The sequence below is a fragment of the Musa acuminata genome, chromosome BXJ1-5 (assembly GCF_036884655.1).
Source record: "Musa acuminata AAA Group cultivar baxijiao chromosome BXJ1-5, Cavendish_Baxijiao_AAA, whole genome shotgun sequence".
Classification (NCBI taxonomy): domain Eukaryota; kingdom Viridiplantae; phylum Streptophyta; class Magnoliopsida; order Zingiberales; family Musaceae; genus Musa; species Musa acuminata.
In genome coordinates, this window is record NC_088331.1 from 1,647,528 (window position 1) to 1,665,365 (window position 17,838).

At 34.6% G+C, this 17,838-nt stretch overlaps 2 protein-coding genes across 5 annotated transcripts; one reads left to right on the top strand and one right to left on the bottom strand.

The window, feature by feature from the left end:
* The first annotated feature begins 3,206 nt into the window (after window positions 1–3,206).
* Window positions 3,207–6,683, top strand: LOC103983523 (large ribosomal subunit protein eL15z). Its single transcript, XM_009400736.3, has 4 exons — window positions 3,207–3,364; window positions 3,591–3,757; window positions 5,902–6,099; window positions 6,226–6,683. Exons 1-4 carry the CDS (start codon window positions 3,361–3,363, stop codon window positions 6,469–6,471), a joined length of 615 nt encoding a protein of 204 aa, XP_009399011.2. The 5' UTR covers window positions 3,207–3,360; the 3' UTR covers window positions 6,472–6,683.
* Window positions 6,684–8,589: 1,906 nt separating this feature from the next.
* LOC103983522 (nuclear transcription factor Y subunit A-10) lies at window positions 8,590–13,408 on the bottom strand. Of its 4 annotated transcripts, none has more exons than XM_009400735.3 (6): window positions 13,277–13,408; window positions 12,340–12,784; window positions 10,093–10,208; window positions 9,909–9,977; window positions 9,534–9,665; window positions 8,590–9,227 (listed from the first exon to the last, which is right to left on the bottom strand). In XM_009400735.3, exons 2-6 carry the CDS (start codon window positions 12,623–12,625, stop codon window positions 8,820–8,822), a joined length of 1,011 nt encoding a protein of 336 aa, XP_009399010.2. In that variant the 5' UTR covers window positions 12,626–12,784; window positions 13,277–13,408; the 3' UTR covers window positions 8,590–8,819. The 4 variants fall into 4 exon arrangements, with proteins under 4 accessions (XP_009399010.2, XP_009399008.2, XP_065037500.1 ...); XM_009400733.3 differs by having other exon boundaries at window positions 9,525–9,665; XM_065181428.1 differs by having other exon boundaries at window positions 12,340–12,748; window positions 13,277–13,385.
* Between the last annotated feature and the right edge of the window lie 4,430 nt (window positions 13,409–17,838).

Sequence of the window (17,838 nt, forward strand, 5' to 3'; positions counted from 1 at the left end):
TAAGTTAACATGTGACAGTCCACTCACATAACAAAGAACTGTGTGAATGTCCTTGAAGCTCATAAAGCAGGCCCAACTGCTTTTCTCTAGTATATGGTGGCAGAAGAAGAAAATAAAACAGTATGTAGCTATATAAACATACATGTGCAGCATTTACACAGAAAATACTTGTTTAGTGTAGCTCCCCCTCTGATCCTAGATTCTGATGATATTCAGCTTCAATCTACCACTTGCACCTATGGTTCTATATCGAGTTCACGATTTGCAATGCAGAAAAAATTGACCTAGTGATAAATTAAATCCAATTATAACATAATTTTAGAATGATCTATATTTGAGTTAAAGTAAGAGTTTCAAGTAATTTGTAATTACTATTTAGGATACCTGGTTATCCTTTTTAAGTTATATGTAGTTACTAATTAGGATATATTGTTATCTTTTATTTTGTCTAGTTTGAAGTTGATATAGAATCTTATCTTGAGCTAGTAGTTGCTAAGTATAGGCTAAAGTCATAGACAGGAATCATATTGCCTGTAAGAAGAATTACTTTTGACTAATTAAGTAGTCAATAAATCAGGATATAAGGAAAGTTACGAATTAATAAACATAAATTCTTAAGCCAAAAACACATGATAAATTTCACATACTTCACCTAATTTGTTCTTCTTCCACTCTTTCATCTTCATTATTCTACTTTCTACAAGAGTAACATCGTATTTGCCTTCAGACATCTACAATGTCCCATTCGGGTGATATTACAAACCGCAGTTCCTCACACTCTTAATGCGTATTTTCAATGTCTTCATCTAAATATTCTCAAGTCCTGGGATATCCCCCGAGAATGATGATGACATGAGTAAGATACACTAATCATTCCATGGAATAATAAAATAATCTCAAAGTGTGATCTAAAAACTCTAATGCTCTTAAGAAAAGTTATATACATTCAAAGGGATCTAACATCACAAGAAGAATTCATAGATAAATTTCAAATTCATAGCTAAATTTCACTGCATTTAATTAGCTTCCTGTTGGCAATGTGGCATGACAATTCATGTGTCATAATCTCTATTTGCTACTTGACATCGACATTGGCTCACACATTCTAATACACTCTTCACATCCTCGTGCCACACAGGTGATTCAATTGGGTGTCCTTGCAACATAATAACTCTAATGATAGCATAGTCCAATGCAACGGTATACATCTTGCACAGCTTAGCATAATCTAGTACAAAAACTAGGAAATGAAGTCAGCCATAATAACTACTTTGAGACTTCATCCATATTCAAGGATTTAAATATAGATGATGAAATGAAAAATCTACAGAAGTATCCTAATTTAGAAGAACAAATTACAAAAATAATTGCCCACCAAGTGAAGCATCCTCCTCAGCCACAGACATTACTACGATAAGCTGTCCTCGTTGCCATGTAAAAGATCCCTCCCCACAATCCTTCTTTTGCTTTGAGTTCTACCTTCTCATCTACTGATCCTATTTGAGCCTCAAGAAACTAATCTGTGCTAGCAGCCATGTAGAATCTAAACATCCTTTTGTCTTAAATGATATCAAAGATGACTAATACTTTATCAATTGTTCAGAACATATCACATCATTGGTATACTGACAACCCGTGGAGGCCGCTACGAACTACTAATTTTTTTTGATATCTGTTATACGAAATGCCAATAGAATTTTCTAATGCAGTTAATTACCTATTGTTGAATCCTCCTTTACAACTAAAGCAGGAGCAAGAAACTTCTATTTAAGCTTCTTCATTCTTTTCTATAACCTAAAACCCCAGCATTCTGTTGAGGCTTTAACAGTATCATTCTTCTGCTGCAAAACCTGACAGCACTTGTGTGTGTTAATACGAACTCTAACCATTAATCATGACATCATGCATTTAACGCAGTAACATCATCATTCATAAACCACCATATCTTGATATCCCAATCCACCGTAACACTTGCCGATGCTTTGAAATCGTCGTCATATGTAACAAATCTTTCAAGATTGCGAATCATCACCAAGAGTAAGCTAAACGTACGAACATAGCATATCAAAAGAGAAAATAAGAAACAAAAACCCTAATCTCGGCCATCAGCGACTATCCGTCGCGATACCATCGCCCTTATCGGAAACCAGAGTACAATTCCTACGATTAGAAGTAGAAGCAGAGGATATCAACGACAAACAGCTGGTGGAAGAGGAACGAAGCGAGAGATCACGATCGGTAGAAGGAAGCTCACCTATTCCACCGATCTCGCCGCTGATCTCGAACAAAGCAACGAAGAGAACGAAGCGAACAGAGAAAAGAGGCAACCAGTTAACTGACAGTAGCATCGGCTTCCCCCTCCATTCGTATATATATATACACACCATGGCTCGTAGGTAGGTCCTCTCCAAATTACACGCGTCGGTTTCTCCTTACAAAACCTGCATTTCAACCTTTCATCCCCCATCTCGTAGCATCTCAACGGTATGTAGTGATATGGACGATCAGGATGGATTCAGATTGAATCGTATACTTCCAGAACTGAAGAGGATCCCCGTATTCTCAACCTTTTGGCTCTTGTGCAAGTACCAAAATGCCCACGAAAATGGTTATGGCGCCAAGTTTTTGTTTTCGTTCTTCTGGTTTTTAGGAACAAAAGTTTACAAAATAATAAATATTCAGAAAATTATTTCCATTTTATGCATTATTTTGTCAATTGTTTTTTAACTTACTTCCATTTAAAATAATTACTGATCTCTGATATTTTAAACTTCATCCAAGTGAATCACAACCACTAAATCCACTCACAAATTAAACTATAAAAATTATCAGTGTGAATTTTTATTTTAATCTATAGAAGCATAAGAAGTAGGAATAATGTGTGATTGTTAGAACGAAATCGGACTAGATTTATATGATTAGAGAGCTCGTTCGTGGATCATGAAATAACTCGATATTTCTATCAAGATGTTTGACACACTGTTTCATAAATAATAGGTAGTTTGGATCGGTATAAAAATATTTTTGTTGTATAATTTAATATAATGCAAACAATAAAAAATAGTTTTTAGAAAAACATCTCAAGAATCTTTCGTTGGGCCATAAAAGTATATTCTACGAGACGGAAACGGAGTCACAACCGCCAACCGCTCCAGCCTGTATTCAATCACAGTGCATCGTCGCGCATGCGCGAGATCTAAAGCTCCGAAGGCGATAAACCATCCGTCGCATCTCGAGATCGTACCAGCACAATCCGACGGCTCTGATTCTCCGCACTCACACCACGCTCGCATTTAATCCCCCCTGCCTCCATTCGGAGTAAACCCTAGCTCGTCGCCGCTGCGGAGCTTCCAAGGAGCCATGGGTGAGCTCTTTCTCCTCGCCCTTTCCATCTCTCCCCTCCCCTCCCCTTCCCCCTCCTTCGAGCCCGTTTATCTATTTCCAACTCGATGGATTTGTTAGTGTTCATAGATATATTGTAACATCAGATCGGGTTGTAAGTTTATTTGCTGGATTTCTATCTTGATCTTTGTAGTCTGTGATTGAATTTGTTGTTATTTTGTTGATTCAATCTCTGGCTGGCACCTCAGGGGCGTACAAGTACGTGTCGGAGCTATGGAGGAAGAAACAGTCGGACGTGATGCGGTTCCTGCAGCGGGTAAGGTGTTGGGAGTACCGCCAGCTCCCATCGATCGTCCGCGTCACGAGGCCGACGCGGCCTGACAAGGCTCGTCGCCTTGGCTACAAGGCGAAGCAGGTACACTGGGGTTCAATGTGAGGCCTCTTTTTGCCCCATGCATTATACCGCTTCCATATTCTTTTTGCTTTCGGTACGATGGTTGTTTTGGAAAGAGAGCGTTCTATATCGATCTTCTAGCTAGCAAACATCTGTTCACTGTTACAATTGCAGAGCATTTGTCTTGGTTTCACCATCTAATGCCTAATTCATGCATGAATGCTTGTGTTAAATTTGTCTTGTTCTTGTATCTGCTTAATATACATTTTTGTTTCTTGATTAAGGGGCATATTTTAAGATAAGGTGTGTGATTTTGGCTTTCTATTCGAATCCCTCTTTTTTTATAGGGAGGGAGATTTTATGTTCTCTGGTCGATGATTAGGTGGGTTTTAAGTTGCTAGTACTAACTTGATTACTTGAACTGATAGTTATTTACAGGTTTATGCATGGTCGGATTGAACTAAAAGAAGATCTTTATGTTTGGATGAATATGCTTTCCATCATAATGATTCTTGCGCCTATTCTTGTTGTTTTTTACTGTAACTTTTGAAAAAATACCTTAGGCTTATTTCGTTCAAAACACCATCCACTTTATTTATTGTTTGCTTTTGTTCATAGACAAAAAACAAGAAGCTTTTTCTAGATGCCAAGTGTCAGTGGGAAAAAGTTAATGTTGACTAAAACTTTTGGTATTTCACTTTCATAGTTGGATGAATTAGAAGGTTTGTATAAGCATCATCTTAAGTAGAGAAAAGGTCAACATTTTTCTTTAATTTGGTTGTCATATCTATTTTATATATATACTTTTTCTTGGATAGTGAAAATCTATTAGATCTATAATGCAGTATAGAGATTAACAATGGAAATAAATATGAAAACTGTCTTACGATAAGCAAGAAATAGGGATGACAAAGTTTAATCTAAGAAATGCCATTATTTGGAACATATTTTGCACCTTCAAGAATGGTTTCATTATAATCTGATAGTTTCCAGGCATGTTTTGTTATTTCATTATTATTCATGATTTATTAACATATAAGCCTGACTGACGTTGGTTGTTTAATCGCATTGTTTCCTGAGAAAGAAAACAATACTATCATCATGTTCACAATATCCTTTTCTGAATCTTGGCAAATATTTACCAATTTACTCATGATCACTTGCTTTTATCCTTGGGAAGCGAGTTCAATACATGCATGAATGGGTGATTTTTTTCCTTAGGGAAGCGACTGCAGATTTCAGTTCTAGAACTCAACGATGCTGTTTAAATTTTGATCTTGAGAGGTTAGCTCAATCCATTTAATTCATGAACAAATCTTCTCTCTTCAAGGCTTAGTTGAATGCAATTGTTAATGAATGGAGCTATTTTTTTAATGACTGGGAAGGTTGTTTGTTACCACTAGATTTGTGATGTTGCCTGTTGTACGATTGACCCAAAGTGAGTCTGCAGTGGAGAGTATGTCATATGTATTGGCAGTTATTGCCTGCAAACAAATATAGATTTAATATAATGAGTGCCTCTTGGAGTTTGAAGGTCTTGTTTTAGATATTGTATTTACGTTCAAGGTTAAGTAACAAAGATGGTCTATGTTGGGCTCACACACCTATCTTCTTTTTTTCTCATCTTCTTACATACTGTTGTCTTTCTGTCACTCATTCTTTCTGACCTCTTACTGAACTTAGAACAAGGAATTCTCTGACTGCTTATATAGTGATCATCGTTGGTATCATATGAATTGATTGATGATTTTATCAGCAACATGCTGGAAGATAAAGTGATCTTAAGATAAGAGAATGAATTGCTTATAAACATTGCTGTGATATAACAGGTGGCTCACCGAGCTGCCATCAGTCTAGGAGAAGTGTTTGTTTTTTCAACCGGGAGTTCATCATTTTGAACATTTTACTATTTTTTGGTAGCTATATATTAAGTCTAGGGTGGTGTTTCTTTATTGTGGCTGTATTTTCAATATTCTTTCATGTATATCATGTTGTAATACTAAACTGAGTTATTATGGAGAGCATTTGCACCTCCATGACACAAACAATCTCTTTGTTTGCCAATCACACTTCTCTGGTTTGCATCTGTTTGCATTTTGTTTCCACTGCAATTTTTGGATTTTGCTGTTCTTTTAATCACAATGATTTGTTCATAAAACATGCAGGGTTATGTGATTTATCGTGTCCGTGTTAGACGTGGTGGCAGGAAGAGGCCAGTTCCTAAGGGTATTGTGTATGGGAAGCCCAAGCATCAGGGTATCACCCAGCTGAAGTTCCAAAGGAACAAACGGTCAGTTGCAGAGGAAAGGGCTGGCCGTAAGTTGGGAGGCATCAGGGTGCTGAACTCTTACTGGGTTAATGAGGTCAGATGGCTTTGCTAATTAGATAGTTATTAATCTTATGTTCAAGGCTTTTTAGCTTTGGTCGTAGACCTTTATATTTTTGTGTTTATCAAATTAATTAAGGTACTGTATTATTATGTTTTGTAGGATTCAACTTACAAATATTACGAGGTTATCCTCATTGATCCGGCTCACAATGCGATTCGCAATGACCCTAGGATAAACTGGATCTGCAAGGGTGTTCACAAGCACCGTGAGCTTCGAGGACTCACTTCAGCTGGTAAGAAGTACCGAGGTCTTCGTGGCAAAGGTCATCTTCATCATAAGGCCAGGCCATCTCGTAGGGCAACCTGGAAGAGGAACCAGACATTGTCCCTCCGCAGATACCGTTAAGCTTCCTTGATTGGGTGATTTTGTTTGGAATCTGAGTCGGCTTAAACTTGATACTCTAATCACAACTTCTCTCTTGTTAATCTTCTTTTTTACCATGGAAGTTTGCTGAGATGCTAAAGGTCTATAATTACGAATCGTCACATGCCCTTGATTGTTGAATTAGCATAATTTTGCTCTGATTTGAAATTATGATTGGGCATTCGAGTGTATAAGCTGTGGCTGTCTTATATGTTGTTTTGCTTGACTACAAATTACCTGTTTTCTCTCTTACCAATCTTTTTCCTAACCTACTTATGTTCTCTCTTCTGCTTCACGTTATTCTTCTGTTCGTTCCCGAAGTGCATCTTCTCTCATAGAAAGACGGTGGTAAGTTGGTGATGTTCGTTCTCTTGCCTTCCCCTTAGCTTTCTTTCCTTTGTTTCTTTTGTCTCATGCTGTTTGCCATCGATCTCTAATTAGAGTAACCAAACAGAGCAATGGTGGCGTTTGTGTCCCGTTATTCCTGGTGGAGGCTCCAGTATATTATTGGGGTTTTGCTCCTTTAGCGGTTGATGAGGTTGATTAATGTTTTTCTTGTCATTTTTCTTTAAAGCGCATGTCTGTGTTTCGAATTTAATATAATAGGACTATAAGCGTTGAATCTTTGTTGGATACGAAAACGTTTACCTTCTGCGTATGCATTAATCGGGATCGTAAGTGCGCGTGCGCTCGCTCTCGCAGCTTCATCCCTGCATCTTCTTAAGACATTTTCTTCGAGTTAATTATATATTATCCCATTTAGATAGTTATACTTAGTTTTTTAATTCTTATATTTAAAAAATATATATTGGTATTTTTATCATTATAAAAGTAAAATATTTAGGTTTATTTATCCTAATGATGTTAGTTTTATCGACGAAAATATAAAAATAAAATTTTAAAAGATAATTATAATATTTTAATTGGTAATGACAAATGATGTTGATAGTGATAAATGGCGTCAATGGTAGCGAACGACGATGTCCTTGGGAGTCACAAATGGTTGTTGTGAATAAAAAAAATGACGACGAGAGGTGAGGATCGTTCTACGTCTACATCGATATCAATGCAGTTGTCAAGCGTTAATGTCGACGTAGATACAAAGCGGCGTCGCTCAGTAATTACATCGACATAATTGTTGAGTAATGGAAGGGTCGTTGATGTAGATATCGAGCTGTATCGCTCAACAACTACGTCGACGTTGACGCATATACAAAGTAACATCACTCGGCATATTCATCGATGGCTCTTTCATCGCTTGGCAACTACGTCGACGTTGACACAAGTGTAGAGTGGTGCTACTCGACATCTACATCGACAACCCTTTAGTCGCTCGACAATTACATCAACATCGATATAGATGTAGAGCGATGGAAGGACCACTCAACAACTACGCCGACGTAGATGCAAAACAACCCTCACATTTCTCAGTGTCGCTCTTCACATCCATAACAGTCACTTATGGTCTCCAATGACAACGTCGTCTATCACCACCGACGCCGTCTGCTACCATCGTTGTCATCTACCATCATCAGCTAGAACATTAAAATTATCTTTTTACTTTTTATTTTTATATTTTAATTAATAAAATCAATAACATTAGGATAAATTGATCTAACTATTTCAGCTTCACGAATATAAATTTTTAAAATGTAAGGGAGATACTAAAGAGAATCTATATTTAGCCTAGATATGCAAGAAATCCTTAGAATTACTTATTAGATGGATAATAAGTGAACTTATAATAGTGAGTCGTTGTAGTAGTAGAAAGGAGTATTTTGGTAACATGAACGAGTGTGCCAAGATCCAGAAATCATTTTTTGCCCTCGAAATTGATGACCTAAGTCCAATTTAATCCATTAGACAGGATGATCTGTTCACGCAGTGAAGGCCGTCCAGATTGAACCTACTTCTGAATTTTAATGTGATCGATGTGATATGTCCAACGATTCTAATACATAAAACCATCATAGCTAAAACATGGGATACGAAAACAAGCCCCAATAGCACAGTATCCATAATTATCAGACTACCTCACAGTGTTATTCTCATCCAACATCAGAGACAAGCCACATTTATGTACGGTAGTGCGAAGAGGACTTCGATCATTATCATCATCATCATCATCATCATTATTGTCCCAGTCTGCAAGGAATGTTTAGATGATAATGAAGGCCTCACTGCATAAAAGCCAAGAATGAATTGCCATGAGAAAACAACCAAACAATGGCAGTGGCCATTTCCTCCATCTGGTTGTACCAGGTTTTGGAGGGGAATTACTCAAGCATGTACTTGGAACTTCCAATCCACCCTCCCCAGTATCCATCTCATTAGACTTTGAGGAGGTCTGGATCACAGCAGCCATCAGCTGCAGCACCCCATCTGTGACCGATACTGGCTCCTTGTCCTCCTCCACTCATCATACTTAAATGGGAACAGAAACCTGATGGACTCGGATTATCAACAATGTGGAAATCACCGATATCTTCCCCAGCACACACGCTTGTCACCTCAGATCCTGATGCACTCGATCGACTACTTGCAGAGTTCATTTTTAAGTTGCTAGAGTGCAGAGTCTCAGAGCTCGCTTCGAAATTGGCAGGCTGAGGAGGCATCCATTCTTTTACCTTGCAACCACCATTTCCAACATTACCTTCCTTTTTGGTGTTTAAAAAGCGACCACTGCAGCCCCTCACTCGGCGCATTGCATGAATGTGGCGTGACTCATGCAAGTATGGCTGCAGAAAAGCAAATCTAATTCAGACACTCAATCTGTTCACAGTAAGGAAAATGCCTATCATAATTAATTTATAATCATCTTCTTAACCTGAGAGTCAAAGAGTGTCACAGAGGTTGGCTACCTAATGACACTCAAAGTAACTACAGCATAAAATAAAAAGTTCTCTCTGCCAGAACAGATAACCAAAATATATATACTAATTTCCTGCACTTGGTCTCAGTTTGAAACAACACAAACTAGAAAATCCAACCCTATAATATGAAGGATTTTTTTTTGTATCGTATGAAATACGTACCTTCCTAACCTTGATCGATTTGTTCTTTTTCTCAGCCTTAGCACGAGCTTTGCGACGACGAAGAATAGCATTGAACTGTTTTGCATTCACATAGATTGGTCCTTGGGTTGCCACAGCCATTGGTAAAAGCATGCGTCCATGCTGTAAAACGAATATGAGAAATTCACAATCACATAATTTTTATAGTAACTACCGGTTGGGAAAACAGTCACCAACAATGAACAAGGGAAAAATATGATGTAGCAAATTCACCAAATAATAAATTTGCATTCCTTGATCATTTCATATTTTGACTTCATAACACCATAGAGCCATAATTGATTTTAAAAAGTAAAAAAAACAAAAATGGTAAAAGCTAATTCTTTCTCGGAAAGAGAAACCAACCATTGCTTGAGCTGCATAAGTTGCATATAAGCCATAGAACTGGTCAACATAAGAGTGACTGGGACAAACCTACACCAGTATCAAAATATATTAAAATAACCAAGTTACATTGCAGATTGAATTAGCCAACTTCCGAGCAACTATTTTCTCCAAGAAAGTATAGAATGAGAAACCAAAAACTTACCATAGACTGACCAAGTCCTGGCTCGAAACAACCTGGATTTTCACGTAATGATGACTGTAGAGGAAAGGGCACATAGTGTTGCTGAGTCTTCTGCACTTCTCCTAAATCCTTGGGATCTAAAGAAGAAAAACATCAGTGGTTGAGTTCATTTTGTGCGACCATTGGTACGGAGAAACATTATATGGTCTGAAACTCAGAAGTAACATCTAGATAGCACTGTGGGTTTCTCCACAAATTGGGAGATATAAACATGATATGTTGAGATTCTCTCAGGTGGTAATAATTAAGTGAAGGTTATGCCGCTTTACAATTGTAATTTTCACTTCCAATGCCAACTTATGCACATGTTTACATTCTTGTTAGAAGGATTGCTTGTTATAAGTGATTTCTTTCTCTGCTCGTCATTGCGTTGGTAAGTTAAACACTCCATATTAAATCCTTTAAATAATTTTATGTCCCAGCTTATTCGTTGAGCACTTCAAGAATGAATCTAGTTCTAACACTGTATTTAGTGCATCGCATAGAATTTTTCTCTGACATTGCATCTAATGAATCATAGATATAGTAAGTAGTGTGCAGCATCCACTCCCAAAGTTACATAACAGCAACTTGAGCTAAACTCTAAGTCCATGATCATAATTGATACTCCAATTGTCAGGATTAGACATTTATGGCCAGCTTAAAATTGTTTTGCTTGCTAGCACCAAGAAGATATTGAAACAAATGAACTAAAATGGAAATAAGTTGTAAGAACTTCCTCTAAAGACAGTGATCATATAACGGTTGTGATAATAATAAACATATTCTAGTTAACTTATTTTTTCAAAAGCAATGAAGAGCAACTAACTTGTGATGACTGAGTATCTAACTTACAGAGCTCTTCGAAGCATGATGCACATTTTCTTATCCTCGAAACCCCACCAACTTAAGTGTGCAGCAACATCAGGCATTATTACTAAATTCCCAAGGTCAACAAGTAATTGCTTTTTCTCCTGCTTCTTGGTATCTCTTTTTGTCTTCTCCAATAGGTTTCGTATCTCTTCATGCTTTGATAAAGAAAGATATCGAATTATCTAAAACAAAATGGTGTTTTGACTCAAACTAGTCTTGTACAATTCCTGAAATTTGAGTTCTGAGTCATATTTTCCTATTTTAAGATCTCTTGAATGCTCTCTGTCCTTAGTTTCAGTAGCATTTAGAAGCCCAGAAAAAGTTCAACTTGAGTTGCTTTACTAATTAAAAGTCTTCTTTTAGTTCTCAAAGATTCACCTCCATAAAGGAGTTCTACGAAATAATGGATTTTAGTATTTTGCAAGTTATTTTAGTATTAAACTTTCCAAAGCTTGAAAAAAATGCTAGTTCCCTTTCAATCTAACAAAATGTTATCTAAGGAAATTTTGAAGAACGATGAATCATGTGGCTTCTTTAGTTTGTGGAGTAAATCATACATGACGTGAAGTTAATTACCTAGTTGCAATTCCTGGGGATCTTTTATTGAATTTCGTCAACTTCTTATTTTCCTCTCGAGTTCAATCTCTTTGTCAATTTGTTTTCTGCTTATTTATTAATTTTTTGTCTATCTTGATAAGACTCAAAAGGGCCTGATTAAACCTAAAAAACACTGCTGTAGTATTCAGATCTAAGGTGCCACTACGATACTATTTACATTTTATTCAGATCAAAAGTTCATCTTCAGCTCCTGGATTCTCATATAACTTGAACAACCATTCTTGTTCAAATTCCTAACTCTTGTAACCCTAAATTATTTGAAATAAAGTTCCAGAAAAGTGTGTCTTTGGTGCTAGATGTTCTAATAAGCCTGTTTTCCACCAAGGTTCGCCACTCACTTTGTCCTGTGTCACAAGAAGGTCAAATAACGAAGTTCATTAATGTAGCATCCAACATAAGGTCTTAGGATGACCCTAACAGCCTTATTTTGTGTTTTACCCCAGTTTTAATGAATTAATCATGATGTAGAGTTAAAAATATGTCACCAACGATGGCCATGGTTACATCACAAGCAAAAAGAAATTACTCAGAAAAGAAGAACTTTAAAACAAAAGGACATTTGAGAACTATAGATTAATAGTTATATCATCGCTAAAATAGTGGTAAGAAACAGGCATGAAAACAAGGAAAACTCAAGTCAGATACCAAATCATGAAATAGATCAATTGTGAGAACGATGGAACGAAACATGCATCAAAATAGTGCCTACTTCTGGTAGTGGCATTGCAATAGAATTACCTGGGACTATCGAGAACTTGACTGTACCATTAGTCCCTTTCTCTGGGATTTCGGACCCCGAACCTGGTCGTCGCCTTGGGTCTATAACGTGATTCATTTGCCGTGACACAGCTGTTATCTGGTCATCCCCGTCAGTATGGTCCCTAGACAGAGGCTTCAGCTGGCTAAGAGGATCACCATAGATAAGTTGAGATCCAACCAACCAAGGCACCAGTGTGGCCTGGGGTGTCTCAGATATCACCATCTGGCCAACTCCATGATTCCCAAAGAAACCTGATGTTTGCATAGTGATCGCTCTCCAAATCCCTGAATCATCAGAAATCCGTTCCTCAAACCTATATTCATTCACCGACAGGTCTACCTCCAACTGCTGCTCTCAATTGTGATGATCCAACTTGCCCTCGATTACCTGCAGTTCGAATCTTGATGTCCTATAGACGATGCACTAAGGACAGAAGGAAGCTTAGATAAACAAGAAATGCAAATTGACGGCTTAAAACCCAAATCACTGAAACAAAACCAAGTACCCAAGCAAAAAACACCAATTCACTATACCAAGCAAGAAACAGGGTGTAAAAAAGAGAAAGGTAAGATTAGTTCAAGGAACCATCTCTACTCAACAAAGTAGCATCTTTTGCCCTACTTACTGCAGAACATTCCTTAAATAGCTATAAATCGCTATCGCGAGACCCAAAACCTCAAAGAGAGGAAAAAACAACTCGTAAAGCTTTCAAGATCCAAACTTTCCAACGAAAACCCATTCCAAAACCATAAAGGAGGACAATTTTGCGGACTCCATGCTTGGAAAACCTATAATCGAAGAGAACAAACATCCAAAATGTCGACACGAAACCATAAAACCAGGTTTAGAGACAGCAAGCGCACTGTTTCAACCGAGCCAATAAGCAACGGAAGACATTGGAGGGACAACACTCACATTTCGGTCGGAGCAGCCGTTAAAATTCCCATCCTTTGGGGTGCAAATTGACAGGAAGACCAACGGGCAGATGAAGCGACGAACAAAAGAGAGACACGGAGAGACAGAGGTATACGTGGGAGGAGGCGACGGAGGTGAGTTTTATAGCTGCATTTTGCCGGGGATTATCCACCTCTCCATGATTTATTTATTTTATTTTATTTTATTTATTTATTTATTTATTTTTGGGGATGTATTATTATTATTATTATTATTATTATTATTATTATTATTATTATTATTATTATAATACTCTTTTTTTTGGTGCAAAAAGCCAGCTTGGATTAGGTTAGTGGGATTTGATCAAGTGATTAATTGTAATTAATTAATTAATTAATTAATTAATTTGTTTGTGACTTAAGCAAATGGCAAGAAGACATCACAAATTCCACAAACTAAGCACCATAACTTTTGGTAACCCAAAATCCTTGAAATATCTATATACAATATTAATGTCTTAAATATTACACACAATAAACTGTGGGAAATTGTTTTTTCCTCCTATGTTCTAAAAAAGGGTCAAATATTAAATTAAATTAATTTAAATATTTTGCACATTTTGCATGGTTTCAGTAATTTGATGCAAGTGATTGTGTAAAAGGGACAAAAAATACTTGAGAAATAGAGACTTGTTTTATTGCTAAGTTTGGACAACATACTTATACCCTCACATATTTATAGCATTCCCATATATCTCTATCTATGTAGAGTCTGAAAATAACATTTTTTTCCATACATTTAATAGAATAATAATATCAAATGCAAACAAAATTATTGAGGAAAAAGAAGTGGAGGTTGGGCAGCTTTGCATTAATGTGCAACTCAAAAGGAAAGGAAGAAGATATAATATATTAGTAAAAGAACCATATATTCCTTGGTTGTGGAAAAGGTGATTCCCCCTTATCTTTGTCATTGATTGATTGAGATCATAAATCCCCAAATCTAAATTGAAGCTTATCAACAATTCTCTAACTTTCTACCTTCCGATTCCATGCTTTTCATTAAAAAAAACAATGGAAGATTAGATGGGGCGTTGACCTCAATGGAAAACGATGAGATCCACCTACTTTAGTCCACAATGCATGCGACTATTTATCGCCAACAGTGCTAATGAGCTCCACCTATCGTGAAGTGTGCTTTCGTGGGCAGTTCACATCCGAGAATGTGTCGCTTTATTCGTCGTGTAAAGAAGATTAAAAGGATTTGGTATTCTAAGGAACAAGATAAATTTGCTAATTAGATTAGAAGAAGAAGAAGAAGAAGAAGAAGAAGAAGAAGAAGAAGAAGAAGAAGATCCTCCTTAATCTCCTCATCCGGTTTCAGAAGAGATAACATTTTAAATCAAGTGAGGTAGATGTGAGTTGGTCCGCAACTTTGCACTTCTTTAGGTGTTGCTTCTTATGAGACTACGACATGTCAACTTGCACTTTGGTTCTATTTCTTCCTTTATTTGAGTGTTATTTTTATTCAAATCATTACTTCTTCTTCAATCTATCACGTGTCAGGAAGCTTCCTATCAATGGTTGTCCTCTATAAGATAAATTAATAACTCAATTATAATATCTTATTTTTTAGTCATATTCATATTCGTATCAATGGTTATCCTAGGTAGGATAAATTAATAATCCAATTATAATATCTTATTTCTAATCACATACATAATTAAAATAAGATAATATAGTATAAGCAATCTTAAAAAATAAAATATGTTAATTTACTAAACAAAATGATAAAGTCTTCTTCGTGTATAAAGTGATTTTGACACTTGTACATAATTATAATATATGATCAAAAGAAAAATGCACTCACATAACATGTCTAAAAGTTTTACACATACAAATGTTCATAAGTCATCATTTATATCTATATTAGTATGGGCTCGCATATGTTCGACTCAATCACACTCAATAAATTATAAGACTTTATAATTTTATTTAGATAAACATGTATCACGTCATATTATAATATTTTTAAATAATCTATATAAGATATTTAATGATAAATTCTTCATCCTATAACTTCTTTAACGAGCATAATCCTATAACATAGTATATACAAAAAAAAAAGAAGTAAATTCTACGTCGAAATAATTCAAAATGCTTATATGCATATATAAGAAACATATCAAATTCATAGATTTCTACACCTCGTATCATAATAAATATATGTACTCTTACACTGTACATCATCGTAATATATACATGCACTCCTAAGCTGTATACCATAATATATACGTACACACCCATACCGAATGTCATTATATATATATATATATATATATATATATATATATATATATATATATATATATATATATATATATATATATATATATATATATATATATATATATATATATTCTCACATCGCATATCATAGCATATACATGCGTTGCACTTCGTAACATATTGTGCACTCCCACACCGTACATCATAAAAAAATATTTATATTTTTATATCACATGTCATCATATATATATATATATATATATATATATGCATATTTTTATCATAATTCATATATTTTTTATACTTATAAAATATATACATTCACGTCGAGCTCATAGTTAGCTCATGATAATCATATCATTCAAAATATACTTTTAAAAATATATTATAAATATGATAATTTATACGACCATTATTTCATAATGAATGAAACTTATACTTATCTTATTTAACTCAAAAATAAAGATGATAGTGAATGGTCACATTCTTTAATGATCAAGTGTGCTAAGGAATGATACACCAATCAAATTGACAATATAGGATCATAAGATGTCTTAATTAAGATTCATATCACTTAAATTATTAATTTATAATAACTTATAGCAATAATTAATAGAAGAATTTTTGATAAAGTCCATAATAAAATAGATTATATTCAACCTAAACATTTTTAATTTTCACCATTAATTTTTTAACAATTCACTCTATAATCAATCAACTAGTGAGTATTACTCAAACCATCAAATAATTTTATGAACAAGATTTATGGCACTATTTTAGTTGATTAAATGATCTTAAATTACCATGAATTTTATTTAGGAAACTAAGAGACATATAAAATTAAATGCACACTAATTTTTAGCTTCAAACGGTATCATTTGGAGGATAAACTATCGAACTAGAATCATTTTCAACTTAAAACTAAATGCACACTAATTCACTACCAACATCTATTCTGTTTTGTTGAAACTAAGCTATGACTATCTAAACTTATAAGCTTCATATCTTAGTGCATAAATATGATATTTACTCAATTTCAAATCCCACAAACCTTAAGGGAGCCTTTTAAAATATATCAAAAGGATATAGTCTAATCATGTTCGAAAGGAATCAATTTAGCTCAAATAGAATTCCTCAAAAAATAATAGATTCTAAGTATCTTAGATTAGAACATTCATAACTCTATGAACCGATCTCAGATTAAGATTATACTAGAAGCCTTAGAATCATAAGAGATTCATACAAAACATATCCAAAAATCAAATATTAATTCAAATTCTATGCTAATCAAAAGTAATTAGAAATATCAGTCTATAATTTGAAAGTCGAAATCTCAGATATAGCGAAGGAAGAATTGAGTTTTCCTAACTTCCATGAGAAAAACTGATAGAATGGCCGAAGAAGAAAAAAAATAATCGTAAGTTATCATATTAGTAAAAAGGATGAGATTGAAATAAGATAGAGGTTATTAAAAGATTACCTTAAGGTCTAGGGTTCAATCCTATTGAACCTTTTTTTTAATTTTGTTATTAATATAATTATAAGGTTTTAGTAACTTCAATTGGGTTTCATTTTGCTTAACAAAGATAATATTTTTAGTCTAAACTCATTTTTTAATCTAACTTATGTATCTCAATATTTTTTTTACGCTTCTTTGATTTATAATTTCACATACTTTTTCATCACTTCATCCATACCTTAATAACTTATTATCCTCCACATGCATGATGTTTGAAATTTAAACTTTCTTATTTTAATTATATTCAAACTTATTCAAATATTAATATTCATTTAAGGTCGATTATAATTCAATCATCACTTCTAGTCACTATATGCATGCTTATTATCATAATTTAACCTCATACTCAAATCTACTAACACACTTAGGCTTATTGTGACGAAAGACCAAACCTTTTTTACTATAAAATATGCTTAAAGTAAATATTAATGTTTACGCATGCTCAACCAATATTTCGTAGAACACTAAAATTAATATTTTTTAAAAATATATATATTTTAATCTTAAAGGTCTAAAATATGAATATATTATTTATCATATTTATAAGACATAAATATTATAAATCATATTAGTAAGTAAGGTTAGCATATATATATTATTTGTGCTTCTATTGACATGCTAATTATAGTTCAATATGTGTGCAAATCGAATACTAGATCAATATAGATCAAAAAGTATCTAATCAAAACAAACAAACAAAAAGATATTTACTTATTTCTTTTTCTTTCTTTTTAGGGGATTTAATAACTTTCAATCAGGTGCAAATCATTATTCTA